The 22,682-nt window shown below is 53.6% G+C and overlaps 1 protein-coding gene across 3 annotated transcripts in view; it reads right to left on the reverse strand.

The window, feature by feature from the left end:
* FSTL4 (follistatin like 4) overlaps positions 1 to 22,682 on the reverse strand; it is a 356,770-nt gene that overhangs the window by 113,252 nt on the left and 220,836 nt on the right. For all 3 annotated transcript variants that reach the window (XM_073221561.1, XM_073221559.1, XM_073221560.1), the window contains exons 5-6: positions 6,699 to 6,892; positions 2,873 to 2,996 (exon numbers count right to left, since the gene is read on the reverse strand). In XM_073221561.1, the coding sequence (XP_073077662.1) occupies positions 2,873 to 2,996; positions 6,699 to 6,892 (318 nt within the window). The remainder of the gene's footprint in view (positions 1 to 2,872; positions 2,997 to 6,698; positions 6,893 to 22,682) is intronic.

Raw genomic sequence — 22,682 nt, forward strand, 5'->3', positions numbered from 1 at the left:
GATGGGTGACTGGGAGCCTTAGCTCCATCTGACCGTCAGAAAGGGACTGAACTGACCCCCATGGCCAAGGGACCTGTCCTCTGCCCGCCTCCCTGTGAAGGGTCACGTGTCCTGCAGCCCCACCACAAACCAGCTCAGCTGAGCACAGCAGCACCAGCCATGGGATGCCTGGCCATTGCCCTGAGCCAGCTGCCCACAGCGGCATACACTTGCCTAGCCTGGGCTGGGCCACCTGCTGCATGAAGACATGATTTAGGAGACTCCGCGATCATGGGACTTGTAAACACAACCCTCTCCTTCAGGGAAGAGGTCTCCAAACCCATCTTTTGAGAGAGCAACTGGGTCTGTGCTGGGAATCACCCCACAGACTCTGCCCTGCCTGGTACCCAGGACCCTGGGAATATACAGTCTAGAAAATATAATTTTAAGGTCTCAACTCTGCCAGCCCAAGAGTTCTAGTTTTAAAAATTAAATCCAAAATGTTGGGTCTAAAATGTTTGAGATATCACTTCCTGAGTTTTAGTGAGATTCTTTTAATGCCCATTGATTTCTGGGCAATAAGTCGCACCGATATGTCTCACTTCAATTACCTGTTTAACATCGACTGGACCGTAAGTCCATTCCCACAGCTACGGGGATTCAGAGTTCCTATGACTTTGAAAAGCACTGACGCCGTTCACTCTGAGCGGCCGGCATCGGGCCTTTATAGCAAGGTTGACTCATCTTACGGCTTCCTTAATGGCTACTAGTTTACACTTTCTTCTATATCTGTTATTTGCGTTGGGCTGTGATGAATGGTCTGGCTGCCTGGTTTAAAGCAAGTCCAAGGGGACAACAGAATCTAATTTGCTTTAAAAATGATTATAAGGCTTTTCAAATAATAATCCAAGGATGAAGGAAATAGACACCACATTGCTCTGCATGCGACATGTGGCTGGAGGCAATGCGACGACTCCCCTCCTTCTCCATGGGCAGCTCGTGTTCATAGTTACCTGCATTAGGGAGGCTGGGAGGCCTGCCCTCTCACCCTGGGCCACAGGGATGCTTCCATTTCCTTGAGAGTAAAGCCAATTTGCTTCCTGCTGGGCCCCAGACCGAGTCCCAGAAACAGAACTCATGGAGCGGATCTCCTGCGGTATCGGGTACCAGACGGTGCCCAAGCAGTGCGGTCCTCTGCTTACTGAGGCCATCGTGGGGTGTTGGGGCAGTGATGAGTGTGTGCCCCATGCCCTCACAGCCCAGCCTTGGCCCCTGGCACTTCAAAGGCACTAACCTTTTCCTCCTCAGCTCCTTTTGCCGAGGGGCTGGGGCCTAGAAAGCATTGCTGGGGTGTCCCAGAACGGTCCCCAGGCCACTTGCTGCTGCTGTCCTGACATGGACGCTGCTCTCCCTGTTATCCGCCCTGACATCTGCGCTTTCTTGTTCATGTTCTATGGGATTAGAATCATCGGAGTCTCGGTTTGGGGAAGGCAGATGGATAGGATATTGCAGGACGTGGATGCAGGGACAGGAGGGTCCCGTCCAGTGATGCGCAGGTCAGTGCTTAACAATGGGCTCTACATGGGGAAAGGTGCCCCCACACCACTGTGGCATTTGAGTGGTGTAAATTCTGCAGTCGTACATGCTCCCACCATGGCTGATTTTAAAGCTACCTACTGTTTAACTACTGGCAAAATTCCTGAAACTAACAGTCAGCTCTCATGAATTCGGTTTAGGGAGTTGCTGATACTTGTGCACCTTCTAAAATTTAGAGATTTATTTCAGGGAGTAAACTCCTTGATTCACAGAGCAAATACCTCCCATAGCAGGTAAGCCTAGCAGTCATTCACACTTTATTATGAACTACTGTGTATAGATAGGCATCTCAACAGTGGGCAGGAGAAGGATAACAGGGAAGCACACCTAATGATAGTGTTTCAAGCAGAGCTTTGTAACTGGGGCTGGACTTTGGTCCTGGGCAATACGGATGCTGTGGACTGGAAAGGCAACCCGTGTCAGGTTCATGGACACTTCCCACAGGGAGCAGCACAGTCATTTCTCTCCTCTTATGTCATACAAGTACTCTTCTACTTTTGCCACAAGAGCCCTTCTTCTCAGGCCTGTGAATGTTTGGAACAAAAACAGCACACAGCCATGTCCACATGAGGCCGAGTACTGTTCTGAACAATGAGACTCCTGGTGGAGCTGGGGCGAGGGTACCAGGATCTGTGTCTCTGAGTGCTTAGTTCACATAGGCATCTCACCTTACACCCCAGATTCTAGGGCCTGCAGTTCCTGAGCGTGCATCAACAGTAAGCTCTAGTAGCCTGAACGCTATCTACATATCATGACAAGGGGGTTTCATGTCACTGGGGTCAAGAATGACCCTTCTTGCCCCAAGTTTGGGCTCAGGGCCGCAACCCCCCCCTCACTGCTGACCTCTGGGAGCTCTCTGCTGGAGTTCCCTGTTCCTGCCAGGCCAAGCGGCCGGAGCCCTCTGCAGGGTTTGCCCCAGGCAGGGCTTCCCCGTGGGACCAGACCACTGCCTGGGCACCACCCCCAGATCTGCTCCATGTACAGCCACAGAATCCCTCAGGGGGTCTGGCAGTGCCCTCCCAGCCATGCCCAAATAGCAGTCTGGGGTTCTTCAAATGTCAGCAAGAAGAGCCTTAACCCAAAAGGCACAGAGTGAGCACAGGGGCCTCTCTCCCACACATTGTCCTTTGCCCCTTACTTAAAAGGGCAGACTTGTTGCAAAACAAATTCAGCATTTATAAAAGAAACCAACCTGGGGGACAACTGTGAACAGACTGCAGACTCCTGACACCAGTCCAGCACGCGGATGCCTGTGGAAGCAAGTCACGTGCCCCGGGGCCCGGTGGGGCCTACTTACGGAAGGCTGTGTGGAACTCGGGCAGCGTCAGGGAGCCGTCGCTGTTGTAGTCATCAAATCGGAGGAGGTCACCGGGCGAGCACCCCAGGACGTCCTCCTCCAGGTCATGCTCCTTCAGCACGTGCTGTGGGTGAGGAAGGGGACAAGGACGGGGCCAGGAGTGAGTGCAGAGCTGTGGGCAGAGCTGGAGAATGACTCGGGCCGGGGTGCCGGGTCACTGCCTGCCGGAGGGGTGAGGACTCCAGCGGCAGCTCCGCAAATTCCAGGAGCACCTGAAGCCCTTGGGTTTTGTCTTGTCTGACTCTCCTATTTAGAGATGATAAAACTGATGCTCAGAGAGGGGAGGAGACTCACACAGTGTTTGGGGCAGAGTGCGATTAGCATTCGGGTGTGTCTCCTCCCCACATGGGCGGATGGACCCTGGACAGTCTAAGATGGGAAGATCCTGAGGCCGCCTGGTGTACCCCTTCATCCCATGGATGGGGAGACAGAAGAGAAGGGGCCTGATCAGATAAATGCAGCAAATAAATACAGTTGACCCTTGAACAATATGGGGGTTAGGGGTATTGACCGCTGCATAGTGGAAAATCCACATATAACTTTTGATTCCCCAAACTTAACTGCTAACAGCCTACTGTTGACCAGAAGCCTTACTGATGACATAGTTGATTAACACATATTTTGTATGTTATATGTGTTAAATACTGTATTCTTACAATAAAGTAAGCTAGAGAAAAGAATATGTATTTTCAAGTTGTCACAAATTTCCACAAATTTTTCCAATATATTGAAAAAAATCTGTTTAAAAGTGGACTTGTGCAGTTCAAACTCGTGTGGTTCAAGGGTCAAGAGTAGTGGCTGAATTCAGTGTGGGAACAGAGGTCCCGGCTCCCAGCTGTGCAGAGCTGGAAGGTCATGGTTCTGCCGGTGCATCCCTCCCACCCCCTTCAGCCCTCTCTGACCTCAGGGTAGTGCCTCCTAGCCACAGTGCACCCCCCAGGAAGGGGTAACAGCCATTTTGACCTAGGCCTGAACTCCCCATCTCTGCCTACCCTGTCCTGCCAGGGACACAGGCATCAGCCTGGGAGGCTGGCATGGGGCCATGGATAGGCCCTTGTGAACTTATCTCTGGATGGGGCCTGGGCCACAGGGTGCACAGGCCTCATCAGCATGACCAGCCACATGCCAAAAGGTGACTAAGGTACAAATTCCAGGCATCCTCATTAAGCCGGAGCCAGAGGCTGGGGTGTCTGGAACTACAGTCTTACAAGGAAAATGCTCAGAATGCCTCTCAGGAGAAAGGAAATGATTTAATATATTTGGGGGTGGGGAGAGGGAGATAGAGGCATTTTCTCTTTATTTAACAGTCTCAGGTTGGCCTGCTATTTTAAAGACAATTTAATGTGATAATGTTAAAAAAAATGACCCTTCACCCAGCAAGTAAGGGTGTTCGATAAAAGGGAGACCAACCATAACGCCTGAAATCAATCTTCCAAAGATGGAAATTTCCCTCTGTCTTTTTCTGCATTGGAAATTGATTAACTTTTCGTAGGACCAACAAGTTTTTCCCTGAAGTCTTTGATTCAGTATCAAGGAAAGGCCCACTTTAGCTGGGCTCTGCTTGGCAGATTTATGAAATGGACTTAAAATGCATTAAAATTTAAAGAGGAATCACAGTTCAATTACCAAGCTTGTTAATGGCTTCAGGTGCCCTGGGGCACATCTCTGCCAGGTTAGAGCAACATGCCCAGGAGGGTTCTGTTTACTTGTCAGCCACCTAGGAGCCCAGGGGGCCTCGGGTGCCAAGACCCCCAGTTGCTTCAGTCCAGGCTAAGCCAAAGCCGCCTGCCCTCAGCACTCCTTGCACAGCCTGTAGCCAGGGAATCACCAGGGGGTTCTTTCTGCAGGTGACCATAACTAACAGGACCTGGGCTTTTCCCAGAGCAGCTTGGCTCAGCTGTGAGGCCCTGGCCCTGCCTCTGGGGTCTTAGCTGTACCTGGGGGCTGAGTGTTGATGGAGGTGGTGGCATGCTGGCTGGCATGCCTGGTGGCATGAGGTGGTGTGTGCCTGGGAGGCGGTGGCAGCAGATTTGCCCAGCTGTGGGAGAGCAGAGCGAGGTCTGCAGGTGCCTTAGGACCTGGAATGCACTTCCTGGAGGGCTTCCTAGAAGCAGGCTCTGGACTGGCTGGAGAAGAGGGCCTGGAGAGGGGGACCCACTGTGGCAAAGCCTCGGGGTCATTGCTCCACACTCAGGTTTTGTGGACACTTGCTGGCCCCCAGACCTGAGGACTAGGTGGCTCCTCCCCATGGGAGCCACTATCCCCCAGGGAGACCCCTGTGCCATGAGGAGAGCAGGGGCACACACATCAGCCCACCGGGGTTCATCTTAGCCTTCTCATGTCCTTGACATTGAACACAACTCAGGCAACCTGCTTGATTGCTTGGAGTCTTAGCTTCCTAATCTAAAAGTATCTGTGAAGTGTAGCTGCCTCACGGCAGAGGATGGCTGGGAGGCTTAAAGAGGAAATGCTAACAAAGACGATGAAGATGACAGTGAGGCTGACCTTGGTCGTCTACCGAGAACGTACCATGTGCCAGGCACTGTGCCAAGCACTTTGCATATCTGGGCTCATTATACCTGCCCGATGACCCTGTGCTGCTCATAAACAGTGAATGGAGGCACAGAGAAGTAATGTTGTCTCCCAAGACCTACTAGCTAGTAAATGCTGGAGACGGGGATTGGACACAGGCAGTGTGGCCATAACGTCTGCGTTCTTGGCTACAGTCCACAGTAAAGGACTCCTCTGTGTTCTTTACATAACAGGTAAAGGGCCTTGTTCAGTGCAGAGCACACAGTGGGCGCTCGGTAAATGCTTCCCAGCCCAGTACCTCCCAGTGACCTGGCCACAGCTTTGATGAGGTCACTGTGCCATGTAAAGGATTTCTTTAGAGTGGCATCAAAGGCGGGCACTCATCCTTCTTATCTGCTCTCTGGGTGAGCATCCCCACCCCACCAGCCTGCTTGGGAGCCTGAGCTCACCCTCCTTGCATATCTTTGTACCTGCCTGAGGCTCCAGGACCCCAGGCCCTGACAGGCAAGCCCACAGAGCAGAAGCAGGCCTGCAGGCCCTTTGGCCCACCCCGCCTGCCTTTCTGCCACTAGCCCCCACAGGCCCTGCCCGCAGCTGGCAGTGGCTGGGGTCCGGGTTGCTCCTTCCACACTCCCTCCTGTTGCAGACAATGACTGCCCTTGTGTCAGCTGGACAAAGGGCCACGTGTGCTGTGTTTGGAAGGGAGGCAATCTAAGTGTTTCCTCAAATGTAAGAGCAGTGCTGGGGGTGGACGCAGGGCTTCCTGCAGGCCAGCAGGCTGGGGCTTGGGCTGCTGCTGTCTGGATCAAAGAATGGCAAAATCCTGGGCCGAGGACTCGGGGATGCCCAGGTTACAGCCCCAAAGAAAAGTAAAGGGCTCAAGGAAGGAAAGATTTATTTCCTAACGAAAACAGCAGAGTCCAGCCCCTCGGAAGTGTATTTTGCCAGCTCGCTGAGAGTCCTTCAAAGCTTGTTTGTAAATATTGGCTGAAAGTGGCTGGTGGGAAGAAGATACCTACACTGTTTGTTTGTAAGATACTTTCAGGGACATTGAACAGCAGCTCTCCACGTCCCAGGAGAAGGGTCTCTCTTGCAGGAGACAGCGATTGCTGTCCTGCTACAGGGACCGACACAAACGAGTCTCCTCACATGCATCCCCGTGGTTCTCTTCATTACATGCCGAATGGAAACTGGATTCCCCTGTAATCCAATTTTCACTGAATGCTCTTCTTACCTGAGCCAGTTCAGAGCTGATGAGGTGGCCGTCACCATCTGCGTCCAAGTACTTAAACAAAGAGTCCACCAGGAGGCGCTTCTGGGAGGCAGGGTCTTGTCTGCTGTCGCCTTCTTGGAGTGGCTGCAGGTGGGTCTGGAGTGCTAGAAGGACATTCTTCAGGCGGGCGTAGTCGGCCATGGTGCATGGGTCACCTGGAAGACAAGATGACATTATGGCAGTGAGCCCCCTCCCTTGGTCTTGAGAGAATGTTGGCCCATCCCAAAAGAGTTTCTCGTGGTACACATGGTAAGGGGCTGTGCCCCTGGGCCTGACAGGGCTGAACCTTTATTGCAGTCAGGGACAGTTGGAGTAGATGACACCTGTTTGCCATCTACCTCCAATCTCTCCCATAGATATTTATTGAGCACCTACCACATGCTAGGCAGAGTGACTGGTGGAGGGACGGGGAAGTTCACCCAGGGGAATTCACGGCCAGAGCCCCACAGCAGATTTCGGCAAGCTGGCCCCAGTCTGTCTGTAGTAGCTGTCTTTCTTTAATCCTACCTTAAAGGCTGCTTTTGAATACTTGGCCTCATAGATTAGGGAGTTTAAATGAACAGGACTAATAAACCCAGTTTAAGTTGATTAGGTGCTCTCCCAGAACTGGCTTACTTCAAAACAAACATGTGTACACAGGCTTTGACCAAGAAACAAGAGGAAGCTTTACGAAATTAAAACCCAAGCACACAGCCCATCCCTCTCAGGCCCTTGATCACAGGCTGGCTCACTGAGCTGCATCAGAACTGCACAGCGTTTGGCAAATGAGGCCTGTGGTGCACTGGCATGTGACACAGCTTATCTTGCTGGTGACAGGCCACTGGGATGAATACCGCACCAGGCTCAGCCCACACAGTGAGGCTGCTGGGCTGCTGGGGGCAGGACCCTGGAGCAGCGTGGGGCGGGGTGGAGGGACGCAGTACTTCTGGCAGCAGCCAGCTCTGCTGGGGTGGAAGGCCGTGCGCTGCTGGGAACAGACTGCTGCTTGGAGCTCTTCCTCTTAATCCCCAGGCCAGTTTAGGGTACCAGGTAACAGTTCGGGGGCGGAGAGTGAGTATAAAGGAGTGCTAGAGGGCACCAGCCCTGGAGGCCACGGGGATCTAAGAACCACCTCTGCTGCTGCCTGGATGCGTATCTTGGACAACAGCTCCCTCTGTGCACTGGGAAAAACAGAGTTTGCACATAGGCCTGTCATGAGGATTAAATAAAATCTGCACAGAAAGGGCTTAGCGCTGGCCTGGCCCTGAAGAAGGGCTTGTAAATGCCACCTACCCTCCCCCTTCCCAGCACTGGAGCCACGTTTGCCCAAGAGCAGCAAGCAGAGAAGCTACTTGGTGGGGGATGTGCTGACGGGGAAGCCTGTCATTTGTCTGTCTGTTTCCCTCCCTCCCACCACTCCTCACTAGACAGGCCTGGGTGGTACAACTACTTTCTCTTGTGCTTATTGTGTTTCTAGATTTTCTTCCAATTTGGGGTCAATTGATTCTTGTGAGAAACAGATGGCTGTTACCATTTCCTTCTGCATGTTTATTTAGAAAAAAATCAATTGCTGTGTTCAATATAATCAAATCTATTTGCTCTCTGGAAGTCTCCACTCTCTGACAAGAAGGGCTCTCTCATCCCACTCACCTGGCTAGCATCCCTCTGGGCCAGTGGGATACCCATTCCTGGGAGCCCTTAGGGTCACCAGTTGTCTATCCTGATTCTCCGGTCCGCATAGCAGAGTGCTGAAAACAATGACCTTGTCCTACTATAAAACCACTCCTGTCCAGGGACAATGTGGTGGCCTTCTGGGCTTTTCTTCTTCCTGGGTCTGGATAAGGGTCAGTTTGGGAAAGAAGAGGAATAATTTTGTCCAAATCTTTCTCCTGAGCCCCCAGGTGAGTGAAATCATGTCTGGGCAAATAGACCGGAAGTCGGGCACAGTTCATGATGGAGACAGAGGCTGTGGTGCAGATGGCAAGGGAGTCTGTGTATAGGGCCTGCAGGGACCCATTACTGGCAGGGCCTCAGGCTTTCCAGGGGCGGGCATCCATGCCCAGATGCTACAAGGCTGGGTACACAGTGAATAGATAAGGGGTGGACAGGAGGCTTGACTCAGAAATGCTAACAGGCGCTCAGGCTCCTAAGAATAAGCCCCAGCAGGGCCACCCGACGATGGGCCGGGTCAGGTCAGATGGCCAGAGACGCCTCATCCTCCCTGTCCCCCACCCCAGCCTTCCTCACTTCCTCACAGGGCTTGTGGGGCACAGATCTCTGCCTACCTGCTGCTGAAAGCCAGGACTTTGCACGCAGAGCCTCCTCCAGGTGGGTCCTGCAGGGGGTGGGGGCTGCAGCCCTGGCTCTGCCCCTCCTATCACACCCCTACCTACAGTTCCCTCTGGTCACAGGCTTCCAGCTTCACCCTGGCAACGGCCCACTCCTCCTGGTCAGGAAGGTATGCACATGTCCAGAAACCCACCTGGGGGGAGAGACGGTCCTCCCAGCCCCCGAGTCAGCTCCCTGTGTCCCTGGTCTTGCCCCCTGCTAAGGCCCACACTGACCCTGCCCTTCCCATCCATTTCCCAGTTGACTTACAAACTCTGTGCTGATGCCAGGTGGCACACTGGGGATACGGTGGACCTTCCCTTCCCGGGCATCAAGGGTGCCCTTGGAGGGGAACTAATGAGGCCGGTGAGGTGAAAGAAGTCTCCCTAAGGGAGGGGCAGCCAGGATGAGACCTACAGACGAGGGAGCACGTAGGAGGAGGTGGTGGGAAGCGCGTGCAGGGCAGCAGGCATCCCAGGCCCTGGAGCAAGTGCACAGTGCGCCTGGGGACAGGCAGCTGGCGTGGCTGGGCCAGGGCAGCGGGGAGCACGGCGAGGCTACGGGAAGTGTGGGAGCTGCGGTGGGTGCTGGGAGCTGCAGACCACACTTCACAGAACTTCCAGGGTCCTTCTTTACCCAGGGCACCTCCCGTGCCTGGCTGGTGAGGGTGCAGGGCCCTAAGAGGGCTTCTGGAAGAGAACCTTAAATCCTTCCTTATCTCAGGAGCAGCTGTGCTTTATGTGAGCCTCAACCTCCAGGAACTAAATCATTGGCCCAGTGGGACTGAGCTCCTCTAGTGTCTCCAGAGCGTTTCCGTGCAGTACTCTGCAGTCCCCGGATGAGGACCCAGCAGGCTGCTGAGCCCAGAAAGCACCGTCAGGCTGAAGGCGCAGCTACCTGAGGTTGGGTGCTAGTGGGCAGTCATTCCACCAGAGTTGCACACAGCCTTGGGGTTGGCCCAGGGAATCTGGATTGGGTGCTAGCACCTGCTACATCCCCAACACGGGGTGCATGTTTCAAGCAGGTGGGACTGGACCGGACAGTTACATATGCAGCATTAGAGTGTTACATGCTGGTGGAATGGAGTAACTAGTGAATTTGGTTGAGAACTGAGTCCACTGGCCCGCAGACTGTCTCATAAAGAAGCCTGTGTGATGGGACCACCCAGCGTGATCAGCCTCGTGTTACACAGACTTGCCTGCAGTCTAATGGTAGAGATGGACGTCATCACAGGCCAGCTCTGTCTACCTGACACCAGCTCCGTTACTGAGAAGCATAGCAAGGCTGGGGTGAGCACTGCATGGCGAGTCAGGACACGGTCTGCTCTGCCGCTGGTTAGCTGTGAGACCCCAGGAGAGGAATCCCATCACCTGCCTTTCTGCCTTGTCTCCTACCTTAGAATGAGGGCACTAACAGCCTCTTACCACCTTACAGGGTCATAATTTAAAAGGAAATGTTAGAGGACTTTGCAAAGGCCAAGTGATCAGCCAGGCCTCAGACCTTCTCTGGATGAAATGGGCCTGCTCGTTTGCCTTTGTCCCCTTCCCCCATGCCCAGTGCCTGGCACAGGAGGCCACTGGATCTGTCTTTGTGGATAAACGGGATTTCCTCCCTCCCTTCCCACCGCCACGGACATTCTGGGGCCTCAGGGAGGGAGGCTCCTGTCCTGGTCAGCCTGACGGATGAGCACCTCTGACAGGCCCTTGGAAGAAGCCAGCCACCTTCCTGCCCGCCTGGCCGCCCCCAGCACAGGCCGCGGGCTTCCTGCCAGCATGTGTGTGCAGGCCTCCTCCGCTCCCAGCCTAAGGCTGCATTGGCAGATAAAATATTGATCAGCCTGCTGAGGAGCCCAGAGTGTGATCCTATTTTCATGTCAGAACTTGGTAATGAACTACATTTATCAAGCCCATTCTCCATGAGAAAGGTCAGCTGCAGATCTGGCTAAGTTGTTATGACACCTCATTAATCTAGTTCCCTCAATAATTGTCCCTCTTTGAAGATTTCAGTGTTCTCCCTCTCTGGCCACACCCCCTACACGGAGGGAGATCATTACAGCAGGAGCACAGGCACCTCTGCATTTAATTTTTTGAGCAAGGAGAGATAGGAAGCAGGTAGCAGTCTCTGGAATTAAGTGTCCATCAAAGGAACACTGTCTGTCGCCGAACAAAGGGAAGCAAGGGAGACTCTGTGACTATTCCCTTGGCCACGCAGCCTTGTGCACCCCTGCCAGGCCATGCCTCAAACTGCCTGTCTTCCCTTGGAGGCAGGTGGTCCTCCCAGTCCCGTGGGGTTGGGGCTGGGGGCCCCAAAGAGTCAAGGGAAGGGGGTTTTGTACAATATGGTTACGGTGGGAGATGCCACCCCCAGCAGCAGGAAGCTCAGGTTCAGCATGAGTCAGGCCGTGTGGTTAAAGCCCTGGACGGAGGCTCAGATCCTGGCTACAGGAGGCACCTGGAGGCAGGGAGTGGGTGGTAAGGAGAGCAAAAGCGGCCATCTCTGCCTTCCTCTTCTCCCCTTTGCCCCTGGCCAATCCTCCACCAGGTCCTTTGCCCTCTGTAACACGCCACCCCCGCTAAAGAGGCCCCTCGTGTGCCACCCGCTGCCCTTTGCCCAGCCCTCACTCTCTACTACCCATTTGCTCACCGCTGATCATCAGCCTGCCCTGCTGGCACGGAGCCCCTCGAGCTCCTGGCCCAGGCACCTGCATGCAGAAGATGCTCAGTAAATGTCTCTTGACTGGGCGCCTGTGGAATCCTCAGTAGAGAGGGCAGCAGGTGAGCTCAGATAATGGCTGCAGCCCTGCCCCAAGGAGGGGACAGTCCCAGCCACCCTGAGCCACGGTGACTGAGGTTTGGAACTCTAGGGGGGCTGGGGGCCCATGTCATCCATCACATTAGCTCCTGTGGAGGGGCTATGTGTGAAAAGGGGGTGCAGTGGGCACAGACCCTAACTCACCAAGTGGAGACACCCCCAAACCTGCAATGGTGGCCCCACAGAGTGCTTCTGGACACTAGGTTGCATAGAAGCGGCTCCTCTGAGCCACCTCTGCTCGGCACACACAGCTCCCTGGGAGCCACATCTGGAGAGGAAGAAGACGCAAGTGTCTGCCCTCGGGCTCTGCTGTGCTGGCCAGGACAGCCCTGGACAGCCCTGCAAAGAGGCCGGGCAGGGGAGCCCATGCTTGGGACAGCAACCCAGACAGGGAAGCCTCAGGGTGAATTCAGACACAGCACAGCTTCAGGGAAGCTCCACACCCATACCAGGCTCCAATCACTGAGGGAGCACGAAGCTCACCCCGGGGATCATCTGTGCCTTCCACACAGCTGGAACCGGTGGTGGGGGGTGTTGGGGAGGGAAGGGGAAACCCCAAGGCCACTATGAAGACCCCAGCCTCTGGTGGCCTCCACGGACACTTCCCTCACTGGGACAGCCCTACACGTCAGGAGTCCCCTACCAACCCCAAATTTACTGGAGAGGGGACTGCAGGACATGAATTTTTCAATATCATGAAAGAACTCTTCAGTCATTGGAAGAAGTTGCTGCTTTTGGGGACAGGTTGGCCAAGGAGGCAGGAGGGAGGGAAGGAAGAGGAGATGGGTGGGGGCCAGTGGGCTGTGCTCCGAGGGGCTGGTGTGGTCTGGGGCCCGTTCCAAACTCTACCCTGGCCAGCTCTTCAGAAGCGGCCCAGCAGTCAGCCATGCCCTCAAGTCACACCCACTGGACCCCAGTTCTTCCTCAAGCTCTCAGGTTGTTCCAGCCCTTAGGCTTGGACCCTGAGACCTCACCGGGGAGAACCCCCAGAGAGGCCCAGGGGAGAGACCGACGTACCCATCACCTCCTGGCTGCTGTGTGGCCACTCTCTGCCCCTCACCCCGGCCCCTGTCCGAACAGGAGTGGCCTGGCCCCCACATTGACCCCAGCTGGCCTGAGAGTCATTGCTGCCCGACAAGACTGCGATCTTAACCACAAAGCATAGACTTGGCTTGATTGTCTGGCACTGACATCATAGCTGAACGTGGCTGTGTTCCATGGGCCTCAGTCGCAATGTGTCATTCTGAAGTCTGTTTTGAAACTGCTCAGTTGTGCAAAGAGCAAGAAGCATTTTACTCCCAGATCTAATTTATGAGCCGCCATAACTTTACTGGAGTTTAGCTATGAAGAACAGATGTTTGACTTGATGTAAATTCATGAACATTAATGATCTTTCTGCTTGCATTTCTGGAAAAATTCAATTAACAATAAATGCCCAAACCAATGGACTAATCTTTAGCATACTTTTTCAGTAAACACGATGTAGTTTCACTTGTGGTATTGACCAAGCCACAAAATTCTGAAAATTCTAGGAGATTGTTAAGCACACATGATATGGTCTCCTCACAATTCCCAAACACAAACAGGTGTCCTCAAGTCATGCCACCTCATAACCCCCTGCCGGCTGTCCCCTGGGACCTGTGACTTCTGAGCACAGGGGTGGCTGCTGCTCACACTCAAGTTTTCTGGGGAGATGTTTAGGCCATGGCCTCAGCTGCAGCTACTGGCTACTCTAACCTGCCAGAACACGGGCCTCATCATTTTGCTCCCAGGTGCCCCCTTCCTGAAAGGCCTTTTCTTTCGATCTAACTTTTCTGCCATGGCCCGGCTACATAGAGCTGCTCCTGTCCATTCCAAGCTGCACACCTTGTCTTGCCTCCACCCTGTCTGCTCCGTAGGCTGTGTTCTGACACCTTAGCATCTCCTCTGTGAAGGTCTTTGCTCTCAGAGAACTTGGCCTGGGGACCTGAGGGGGCCACTGTCAGTGGGCCACAAGGATGCCGGTAAGCTGTTTCCTGCCCACGGTTCAGAGGGGCTAAGCCTGCCTCTCACCCCCTCTCCCACTCCAACCTCTACCCAGGTCCTCACCAATGCCAGGAATAGCAATGGGACCACCATGCTCCTTAGCAGCCCCCTGCCCTCCCAGGGGCCCAGCATCTGGCTGGCCTTGGTGGGTATCTCCTGCTCTTCCCCTTGAAGCACCCTATTTGTCATTCCAGCTGCTTTTGAATGTTCCAGGCTGAGTTACAGGGCCCACCTTGGGCCCACAAACAGAATCTGCCTATCTAAGGCTCCACATGGCCTTCAACCCTGCCCGGCCCAACACACACACCATCAGGGCACTCAGCTCCACCCCAGCTGCTGTGCCCAGCAGTTCAAGCCTTCTCTGATGCCAGGTGGAAATGCCCACCTGCACTGGCACCTGAATACATGGAGGAAACCTCATCTTGGTTTTTGCTCCAGTATCAGGTAATCTGAATTAACAAAACCACATGGACCTTTGTTAGATAAATGGTACATTTGCTCATGAATTCCTGGTTCAATTGATGTTGCCATACAATCTGCTGTTTGACATTTACAATCCTCTCTTCTATTCCTATTAGAGAAGGCAAAATTGGTTGGATTCCTGGGAGAGGGATCCATACACTTTTTATGGTTGACTGGCACATCTATCAGGTGGTCCCAGAAGGAAAGAGCAATGTTCGAAGACTGGAATAAAACTAAGGCCCTCCTGGCATTAAGAACTTTAGTTTTTACTCTTACATTAGGGAAACCCACACACAACTAGGTTCCCTAATAAGTCACTACTTCTTTCTGGAAGGCGAACACTCACTCCTGATTCACTCCTGATGGACCCCATCTCCCCCGCTGCCCTTCCGCTTCCCAGCCCGCCACTCACACGCACAGAGAGGAGAGGCAGGAATGCGGGACCAGGCGACAGCCACCAGACAGGGAAGCTGGAGGGGCAGAGGGAGGGGTGTGGGCACCACCCCCACCTCCTGCGAGTCCACAGATTTTGTTCCAGATGCTTCCTTGGGGGGCCTCATCCCTCTAAACACCTAACCACAGGGAGGAGTCCTGCTCAGGCCGTGGTGAAACTCAGCTCCTCAGGTGTCAGGATGTCTGGGGACGTCGCTGCTTTGAGCTGCTGTGGACTTTGAGGCCGTGGAGCTGAGGGCGACCTTGCCTGGACACACAGCAGGGCCTGAGGTTGCTGCTGGCTCAGTGAGAGGATGACTGACACCAGAGTGGAGCTTAAATTCAGGCAAAGTGCAGACTCTGCTCGTGCCTGGACTCATGCCACGGGCAGGGGAGCTCCGTGGGTGATCTCAGCAAGGACAGTGTGTTCCCAGGAGGCGTTCTGGGATTTTGTGGGGGCTGTTTATCATTCCCAGAATGTTTGGGGGGGGTCCTGGTGCACTTAATGGGTGGGACTTGGGGACCCTAGGGATCCTACTGGTAGCAGCACAGTCCTGCACAACAAACTTTTGCCAGCCTGGCATCTCCTACTCGCTTTCAGGTGTCCCAGTGGACAGTCATGGCAGTGAAGGTCCAGTTACCATTCTTGGAGCCTGGAGGCTAACACGATGTTATACATGAAGCACTTTTCCCCCAGGGCTGGGCAAGGAATTTCCATGGAGGTGTTTATTGTAAATTTCATTCACAACTTTATTAAGAATTGTTCACTATTTTGGAGAATCATACTTTCAAAAGCAATGTCACTTAAGTACTCAAACTGTCAACATGACGCGCCTGTCACAGGCGCTGTGGTGTTGTGGTCACAGGATTTACATCATCGGAGCTGAGGTTTGACCACTGAGTCAGTGTGTGTAGCTGCTGTCTAAACATTTACATACCAAAAGACATCCTTTAGGTGCACTATTTTTCTTATATTTCTTCTTTATATCCCAGATTTTGGACAAAGCAAATATTCATTTCCAGATAATACAGAAGCTTTACAAAATATGTGCTATGAAATAGTGTGTGTGTCTGGTTGGGTTACAGACAAGTGCTCTACATGAACAACTGGAATCTGTGGATTTTTTTTCCCTCCATGTTTTTAATTGCGGTAAAATATATATCACGTAAAATTTACCATCTTAAACCATTTTTAAGGGCACAGTTCCGTGGTATTAAATATATTCATAATTTTGTGCGGCTTATACCACCATCCATCTCTATAACTTTTTCCATCTTGTAAAACTGAATCTCTACATCCAGGAAACAACAGCCCCTATTACCTCTCCTCCCAGCCTCTGGCAGCCACCATTCTTTCTGTCTCTGTGACTGACTACTATGAGCGTCTCAGCTAAGTGGACTCTTGACAGCATTTTTTCCTTTCGTGACTAGCTTAGTTCACTTAGCACAATAGTCTCAAGGTTCATCCATGTTGGAGCATATATGTCAGAATTCCCTTCTTTACAAGACTGAATAAGACCCCGGCTGTGTGTACACCACATTTTGCTTATCTAGTCATAGGTCAACAGACACTGCGTTGCTTCCAGGTTTCAGCTATTGCGAATAATGCTGCCATGAACATGGGCATACAAACATCTCTTCAAGACTGTGCTTTCAATTCTTTTGGGCATATGCCCACAAGTGGAATTGCTGGGGCATATGGCAATTCAATTTCTAATTTTTTGAGGAATTGCAATACCATTTTCCACAGTGGCTGCACCATTTTACATTCCCACCAACAGAGCACATGGGTTCAAATTTCTCCACATCGTCACCAACATTTATGACTTTGTTTTTTGATGGGAGCCATCCTAATGGGTGTGAGGTGTGGCCTTATTTCTTTTGACATTCCTTGGTCTTGAGATTTTAAAAGCCAGTGGGAAGAGTGTGGGAGTACACCTAGAGAGTGTGTGTGGCTCTGGAGGTGCAGGGCACACGTGCCCACCTGTGTGTAAGCCCGGCCTGTGCAGGTACAGAGCAGAGGGTGCAGAGGCATGCCCTTGGGCATGGAGGCCGCCTGGCCCTAGGAAGGCAGTGGGCAGCAGCCCCTGCAGAGGAAGCTTCACCTCTGAGAGAGTCCCATGTAGGTACCAGGGCACAGGACAGAGCTGGTCTTCCCCCCCTTTCCTGTCTGTTCTTTCAGGACATCCTGGCAGGGCACGAGCACTCCAGGCCAGCAGGTGAGGAGACAGGGGCCAAGGAGGATTCAGAGACCCTGTTTCCCATGTCTGGTGCAGCCCATGGTGTCTTCCCCTCCCTGGTGCTGACCCTGGGGTGTATGCCCAGACACAGCTGTCTTTAGTTTCTGAGCCGAGCTGCTGTTTTAAAGGCAACACACAGAGATGCTCCCCCTCTGGCGTGAGGGGTGTGTTGACTGCAAATCAATGCCACCTACTAGGGCCTCCAGAAAAGAACCGCTCAGATGTTAGCATGTTCCACATTTCTGCCCGTAGCAGCTTTGCCGGGCTCATGCGGACATTTACTTTGGAAGGCGAGGTATCAGAGAAACACTGCCTGAGAATAGTCTCAGAGAACAGCGTCTGCTCTCAGCTGGGGAGTCATCTCTTTATGTGGGCTTGGCAGGAAATGGCATTTCGGGGAGGAATCACCTGAACAGAGGTTTTATACCAGAGATGACTCAGAGAAGTTTCCTGAGATTTGAAGATTTATCTCAATATCTCTGATGCGTATGATTGACAGTAAATCTCATGTCAAAATGAAACAAAACTGCACAACAACTTTGAAGGGCAACGACTGCCTTCGGGGGAGAGTGTTGGATTATTTCCCATGTTGAGCTGCCCGGAGGACCCCAAGGAGGCTCTCCTTCCTGCATTTGCGCCGCTGTTCTGGGGATTAACCACACTGAAAAGTTAGGAAATTCGGGCAGTCTGTGGAGGGAGCCGCAGGCACTCCTGTCTCCGTGAGGGATGGATCTAGGGGCTGCATGTCCAAGCTGAGGAGCAGCTCACAGTGGTCCTGGCTCCCTGTCCAGCACCCAGAGCCTGGCAAGGAGAGGGGCGGGGGCCGACAGGGAAGGGTGGGCAATGGGGGCCGAGGGGGGACCCGGGGTATGGCTCCTCTGTCTGCTCAGAAGGCCCCTCTTCCTCCAAATGCAGTCATTCCAGGCATGGCTCAGCTGTTTCCCGCCTGCTTTGTTCACTCCCCAAACATCGCTAAGGCAGCAGCCCAACAGGATTCTGTGGATATGCTGATTCCCATTAGATTCACACACCGGGAAACTGCTCAGCCCTCTCTTTGCTCTCCTGATGTGTAAGTTCTCATATCTCAAGAATGGCCTCCTCATTGCCTGGTCTGGCGTGAATGGATTTACATGACTTAAGAGGGCTCCAGACCTACAGGACATAGGAGTGACAGGGACCCTCCAGGATTCTCCCAAGGGGATTAGATACAGCTCTGAGCACACCTGGAGGTGGACAGGTGAGGCCAGTGCCCAGGGCTTGAGGCTCTTCAGACCTGAGATCCTGGGTGGGTGCCCTGTGTGTCCCCCATGCATAAGGGGCAGCCTGCATGCATCACAGGATTAGCGCATTAGCCTCAGTCTTGGGGAATGTTGACCTGTCTTCTTTTGAGTTGGGCTTTCAAAAGGTCATTAAAGATTTCAAAAAGAACTGTCCGCATTAAAGGCAAAATCTGAGAAATCACCTGGTGAAGCTCAAAACCTGTCACTTCATGCTGCTAACAGCACCTAATAAAAACAGCAGCCATCAGTTAAAGAAGCCAACCACATTCTCACCTTGGTCTGTTTCCCACTGACGGTGCTCTGTTTGAAGAGTATAGTGTCCTGGTAAGATTCTCAAGGGTGTGGGTTGAGATGTTGTCTTTCATTTTGAGGCCCACAGCACTTGACACTGGATAAAAGTCCTTATACACAGACCCATGCAGGCTGCCCCTTATCCACAGGGACACATGCAGGGCAGCTGCTTGGGATCTCAGGTTTGAAGAGCCTCAAGCTGTGGGCACTGGCCCCACCTGTCTGCCCCAGGTGTGCTCAGAGCTGTGTATACTCTCCTTGGGAGAATTCTGGAAGGTCCCTGTCCCTCCCATGTCCTGCAGATCTAAAACCCTCTTAAGTCATCTGCATCCATTTTAATGCTGGACAAGTGGGGTGAGGCACTGTCTTTCATTTCCTTTGAGGCCCATAGCACTCAACACAGGGCTGGGTGCACAGAGGACACTGGGTGAAAAGCCCTTACACATGCAGACACACACACATACACACACAGCCGCAGATCTGGGTGGATAGCCCGGTGACACTGGTTTTGTGCCTGCAGCTCACCCCAGCCTCATCCCCTCACCCCACCTGCCTCTTGGAGATGCCTACACAGCCTGCCCAGCACATCATAGGCCACAGACCCTAAGAGCAGGGGACAAAGGCTTTGGTCCCAAGTAGTCCTGACTCCTAATTTTACTGATCTGGAAACTGAGACCAAGGAACAGCAAGAGGCCTGCCTGGGGGCCTGGGGCACTGGCCCTGGAGCGGGGCACTGCCTACCTGGCACTGTGTGCTCGCACTCCTGGGGCCTTCCTGGTCTAGCTCCACCCCCTTCTTCTAATTCCAGCCTCCCACTCTTGCCGGGAAGCCCCAGGAGGTAAAGTTGGGGGAAGAATCACCGAGACCGGCGGGGAGAGGACAGGGCGCTCTACAGCATGAGGAGGGCGCTCAATCCCTGTGCAGATGGGATGGCCTCTTGCAGGGCAAGTCTTACCTCTTGTTAGAGGCTGACAAGGCTCAGCCCTGACTCCTCCTGCCAACAGCCTTGGCTCAGAGGTCCAGGGGGGTGGATCCTCTCCTTCCCATGCCTGGAAAAATAGGTCATCCACAAACATGGGGATTTTCAGGTCTCCCAATTGCAGTCAATTCCCAGGGCCAGTGTCCCTGCAAGGGGATCAGAGCTAACCTGGGTCAGGTGGAGGGTGGTGTCTGAGAGTGATGGAACGAGTATCTAGAAGGAGCCCTCTGACAGGATGCTCTTCAGGGTCCTCAGACACAGTCACAGGAGCCCAGCTGCTCTCAGGAAGGGTGGGGTGGACTGGACCCTGGCCTGAGCAGAGAGGGGCCTTCAATGCCCCCACCTGGGTCCTAGGGCATCACAGGGACAGGAAGAGGCTGACGGCCAACAGGAGATCTCTACTTTCTACTCCACTAGTAATTTTTACTGCTTCCATTCAAGTCTCTCCCCCTTTGGGTATAGAGGCTAGAAATGGTCCAAGTCATGAAGTGAAATTGCAGCTGGTATATTAAATGCTCAGGGAGTTGCCTCATGTTCTAAGAGCAGCGTTCATGTCACAGTCGGCCCACGCCTGCCACTCTGATGGGATCATTTTCTCCCACTCTCCTGGAGCTTTTCTGAACCCCCTGATCTCTGCTCGCCTCCCTGGCGCACCCCCTCTTCCTGGAGCCTCCTCTAAGGGACAGCTCTGGCTTTAGCCACCTCTGTGATTTGTCACATCCTTTCCTCTTTCAACAGGCAAACTGAACAGTGGTGACACTTGGGTGGGGACTTGGAGGGGCGTGTATGGGTGGGTCTGGGCGCTGCTCACAAGATATGTTCTCTGAAAATTCATCAAGCTCTAGCTACACTTATGATTTATTCATTTTCTATATGTGGAATACTTCAACAATATGCTTATTTAAAGCAGGAACCTGCTATTCTCAGCACCTGAAAGGTGTCAGCTGCTCTGGGCCGCACACAGGCCCGGGTCTGTGAGGGAGGGAGCGGGGGCTGCACAGGAGAGGGTGGCTGATGGGGGCAGCACCAGCTGATCTGGTCCCTCAGGCTCCTTGGGGGCATGGCTCTGTCAACAAACTTCCTGGACTGGGCAGCCCTTCGGCCAGCCTTGGGGTTGGGCACCTTCCCTGAAGGTGCTGCTCATGGGATTCCTCAGACCGGCTCTCTGGGGAGGGGAGGGGTAGAGTGGGCGGCTGAACCTTAGGAGCAGGAAGGGAAGAGGCTGAGAGTCAGGGGCCCCCTCTGCCCTAGGGCATCCTGGCCTCGTTCCCTCACGCAGACCCTGAGAGGTGATTCACCTACACGCAGTCCAGGAGCTGAGGCGACATCCTCACAGGCTGGGACAAGACTCCGAGACACCTTCGGGTTGCACACTGCCTCACGCCATAGGCCTGGCTGGCAGTGGGTGGCTCTTGGCTCAGAAGTATTGGTGTGGAGGTGGTTCCCCGGTCAGTCTGTTCTCAGGGAGGGTTTGCCACAGGCCCCGGTACCATGGGGAGCCTCCCTGGAGACCCCTGGGCCGAGGCTGGCATGTAGGCCCGAGGAGTCTCTCAGACCACGCTGGCCTGCTCGGCCCCCTCCTTCCCTTCCTGGGCCCTCAGGCTGTGAGGACTGAAGTGAGGGCTCGGGCCTTGCTAGGACTTGACCTCCACGGCCCTGGCTGTGTGGCCCAGGAGTGGGCATCTGGGGTCACCTGCTCAGAAGGGACAAAGTGGACCCCTCTACAGCCGTGCCTCACAGTCCACTTGTGCCCAGCTCACCAGGCTGTGCAGAGCCAGTCTCTTCTACCTGAGACACCCTCCCAGCACAGTCCTGGCCTGCCCTTCTGGGCGCAGATCAAGTCTCCTCTCCTAGAAAGCTGTCCCTGGCCAGCTCCTCTACCCCTTTCTGTGGCAATCAGGGTCCAGACCCTGCACCTGGCTTTCAATATGAACTGCCTATGGCACCAATTTCCTTCCCAGTGTGTGGCACATGCCTGCCAAAGGGATGGGGCCTCAGGGATAGGGAGGGGGTGTGCCCTCTCTGCCGTGACTGCATTCACCATGCCCACAAGGGATGTTTGGTGACTAGGGACCAACTAATTGAACCTAAGCAACATGACTTTTGGGTAGCTTACAATGAAGGAGCAGAGGGCAGTATATTCCACAGAGGGGGATAATTTGCAACCATTCTGGATGCCTGGCTTGGCAGAGATGGGCAACCCCATAGCTCACCCCTGCTCTGAGAATTCACAAGTACATGAATCACTGCCAGGCCTGACCATTACTCTAGATCTCAGGTTGAACATAGGCCACAGAGGCCTGGGGCAAAGAGCTGTGAACCCCAGCCACTGGGGGGCAGCCCCCCTCATCTGGAGGCCCCCTGAACATACTCGTGTCCTCCTCAGCAAAGCTGGCTGCCCAGCTGGGGAATGGGCAGTCCTTATGTCCTGTCCCCATTTACTCAGCAAACATGTGTGGACACCCCTTTGCACCTGGGGTATGGGTGTGCCAAGCCCTGGCCCAGACACTGGGGAGGAGGGGTGGGTACTGGCCCTGCTCCCCGGATGGCCAGGCCACAGGACATGGAGAGGTGGGCAATGTGGCTGGGCTGCATCCTTCCCTTCTGTGGCTGGGGCTGCAGGCCCATGGGCTCAAGGCAGGGAGTTGTCCTCCCCAGTAAGGCCCAGAGCCCTGAACCTGTCCTTACTGCAGTGTGGAGCTGGGACGGGCACGCCCGACCCTACCTTTCAACCAGCTGCACAGCCTCAGCAAGCAAACCATCGAGGGAAACCATGCTTGCATTTTAGTGGGGCTTCTGTCCCTGTGACCTGAAGGACAAAGCCCAAGGTACATTTTCCAACTAAGAAGCAGGCCATAAAGAATCCCCTGCAATCAATTTGTGCACATGCTTATGTGAGTTTTAAAGGATAAAAGATGAGATGAAACTGGCTGGCTCTGCTTGTTGAATTGGGGCATTAGAGCTGAATCGGAGACCACGGCACATTCAAGAAGTGGGTCGGTCCACTTATCAGGATCGCATCCACCTGAGCAAATGGCCATGATTATAGCTTTTAAATGACTTAGTAGAGCTAATGGATCACAGGAAACAGTGTGGGACTAAAAGTAAATATAAAATG

The sequence above is a fragment of the Manis javanica genome, chromosome 14 (assembly GCF_040802235.1).
Source record: "Manis javanica isolate MJ-LG chromosome 14, MJ_LKY, whole genome shotgun sequence".
In the NCBI taxonomy this organism is placed as follows: Eukaryota; Metazoa; Chordata; class Mammalia; order Pholidota; family Manidae; genus Manis; species Manis javanica.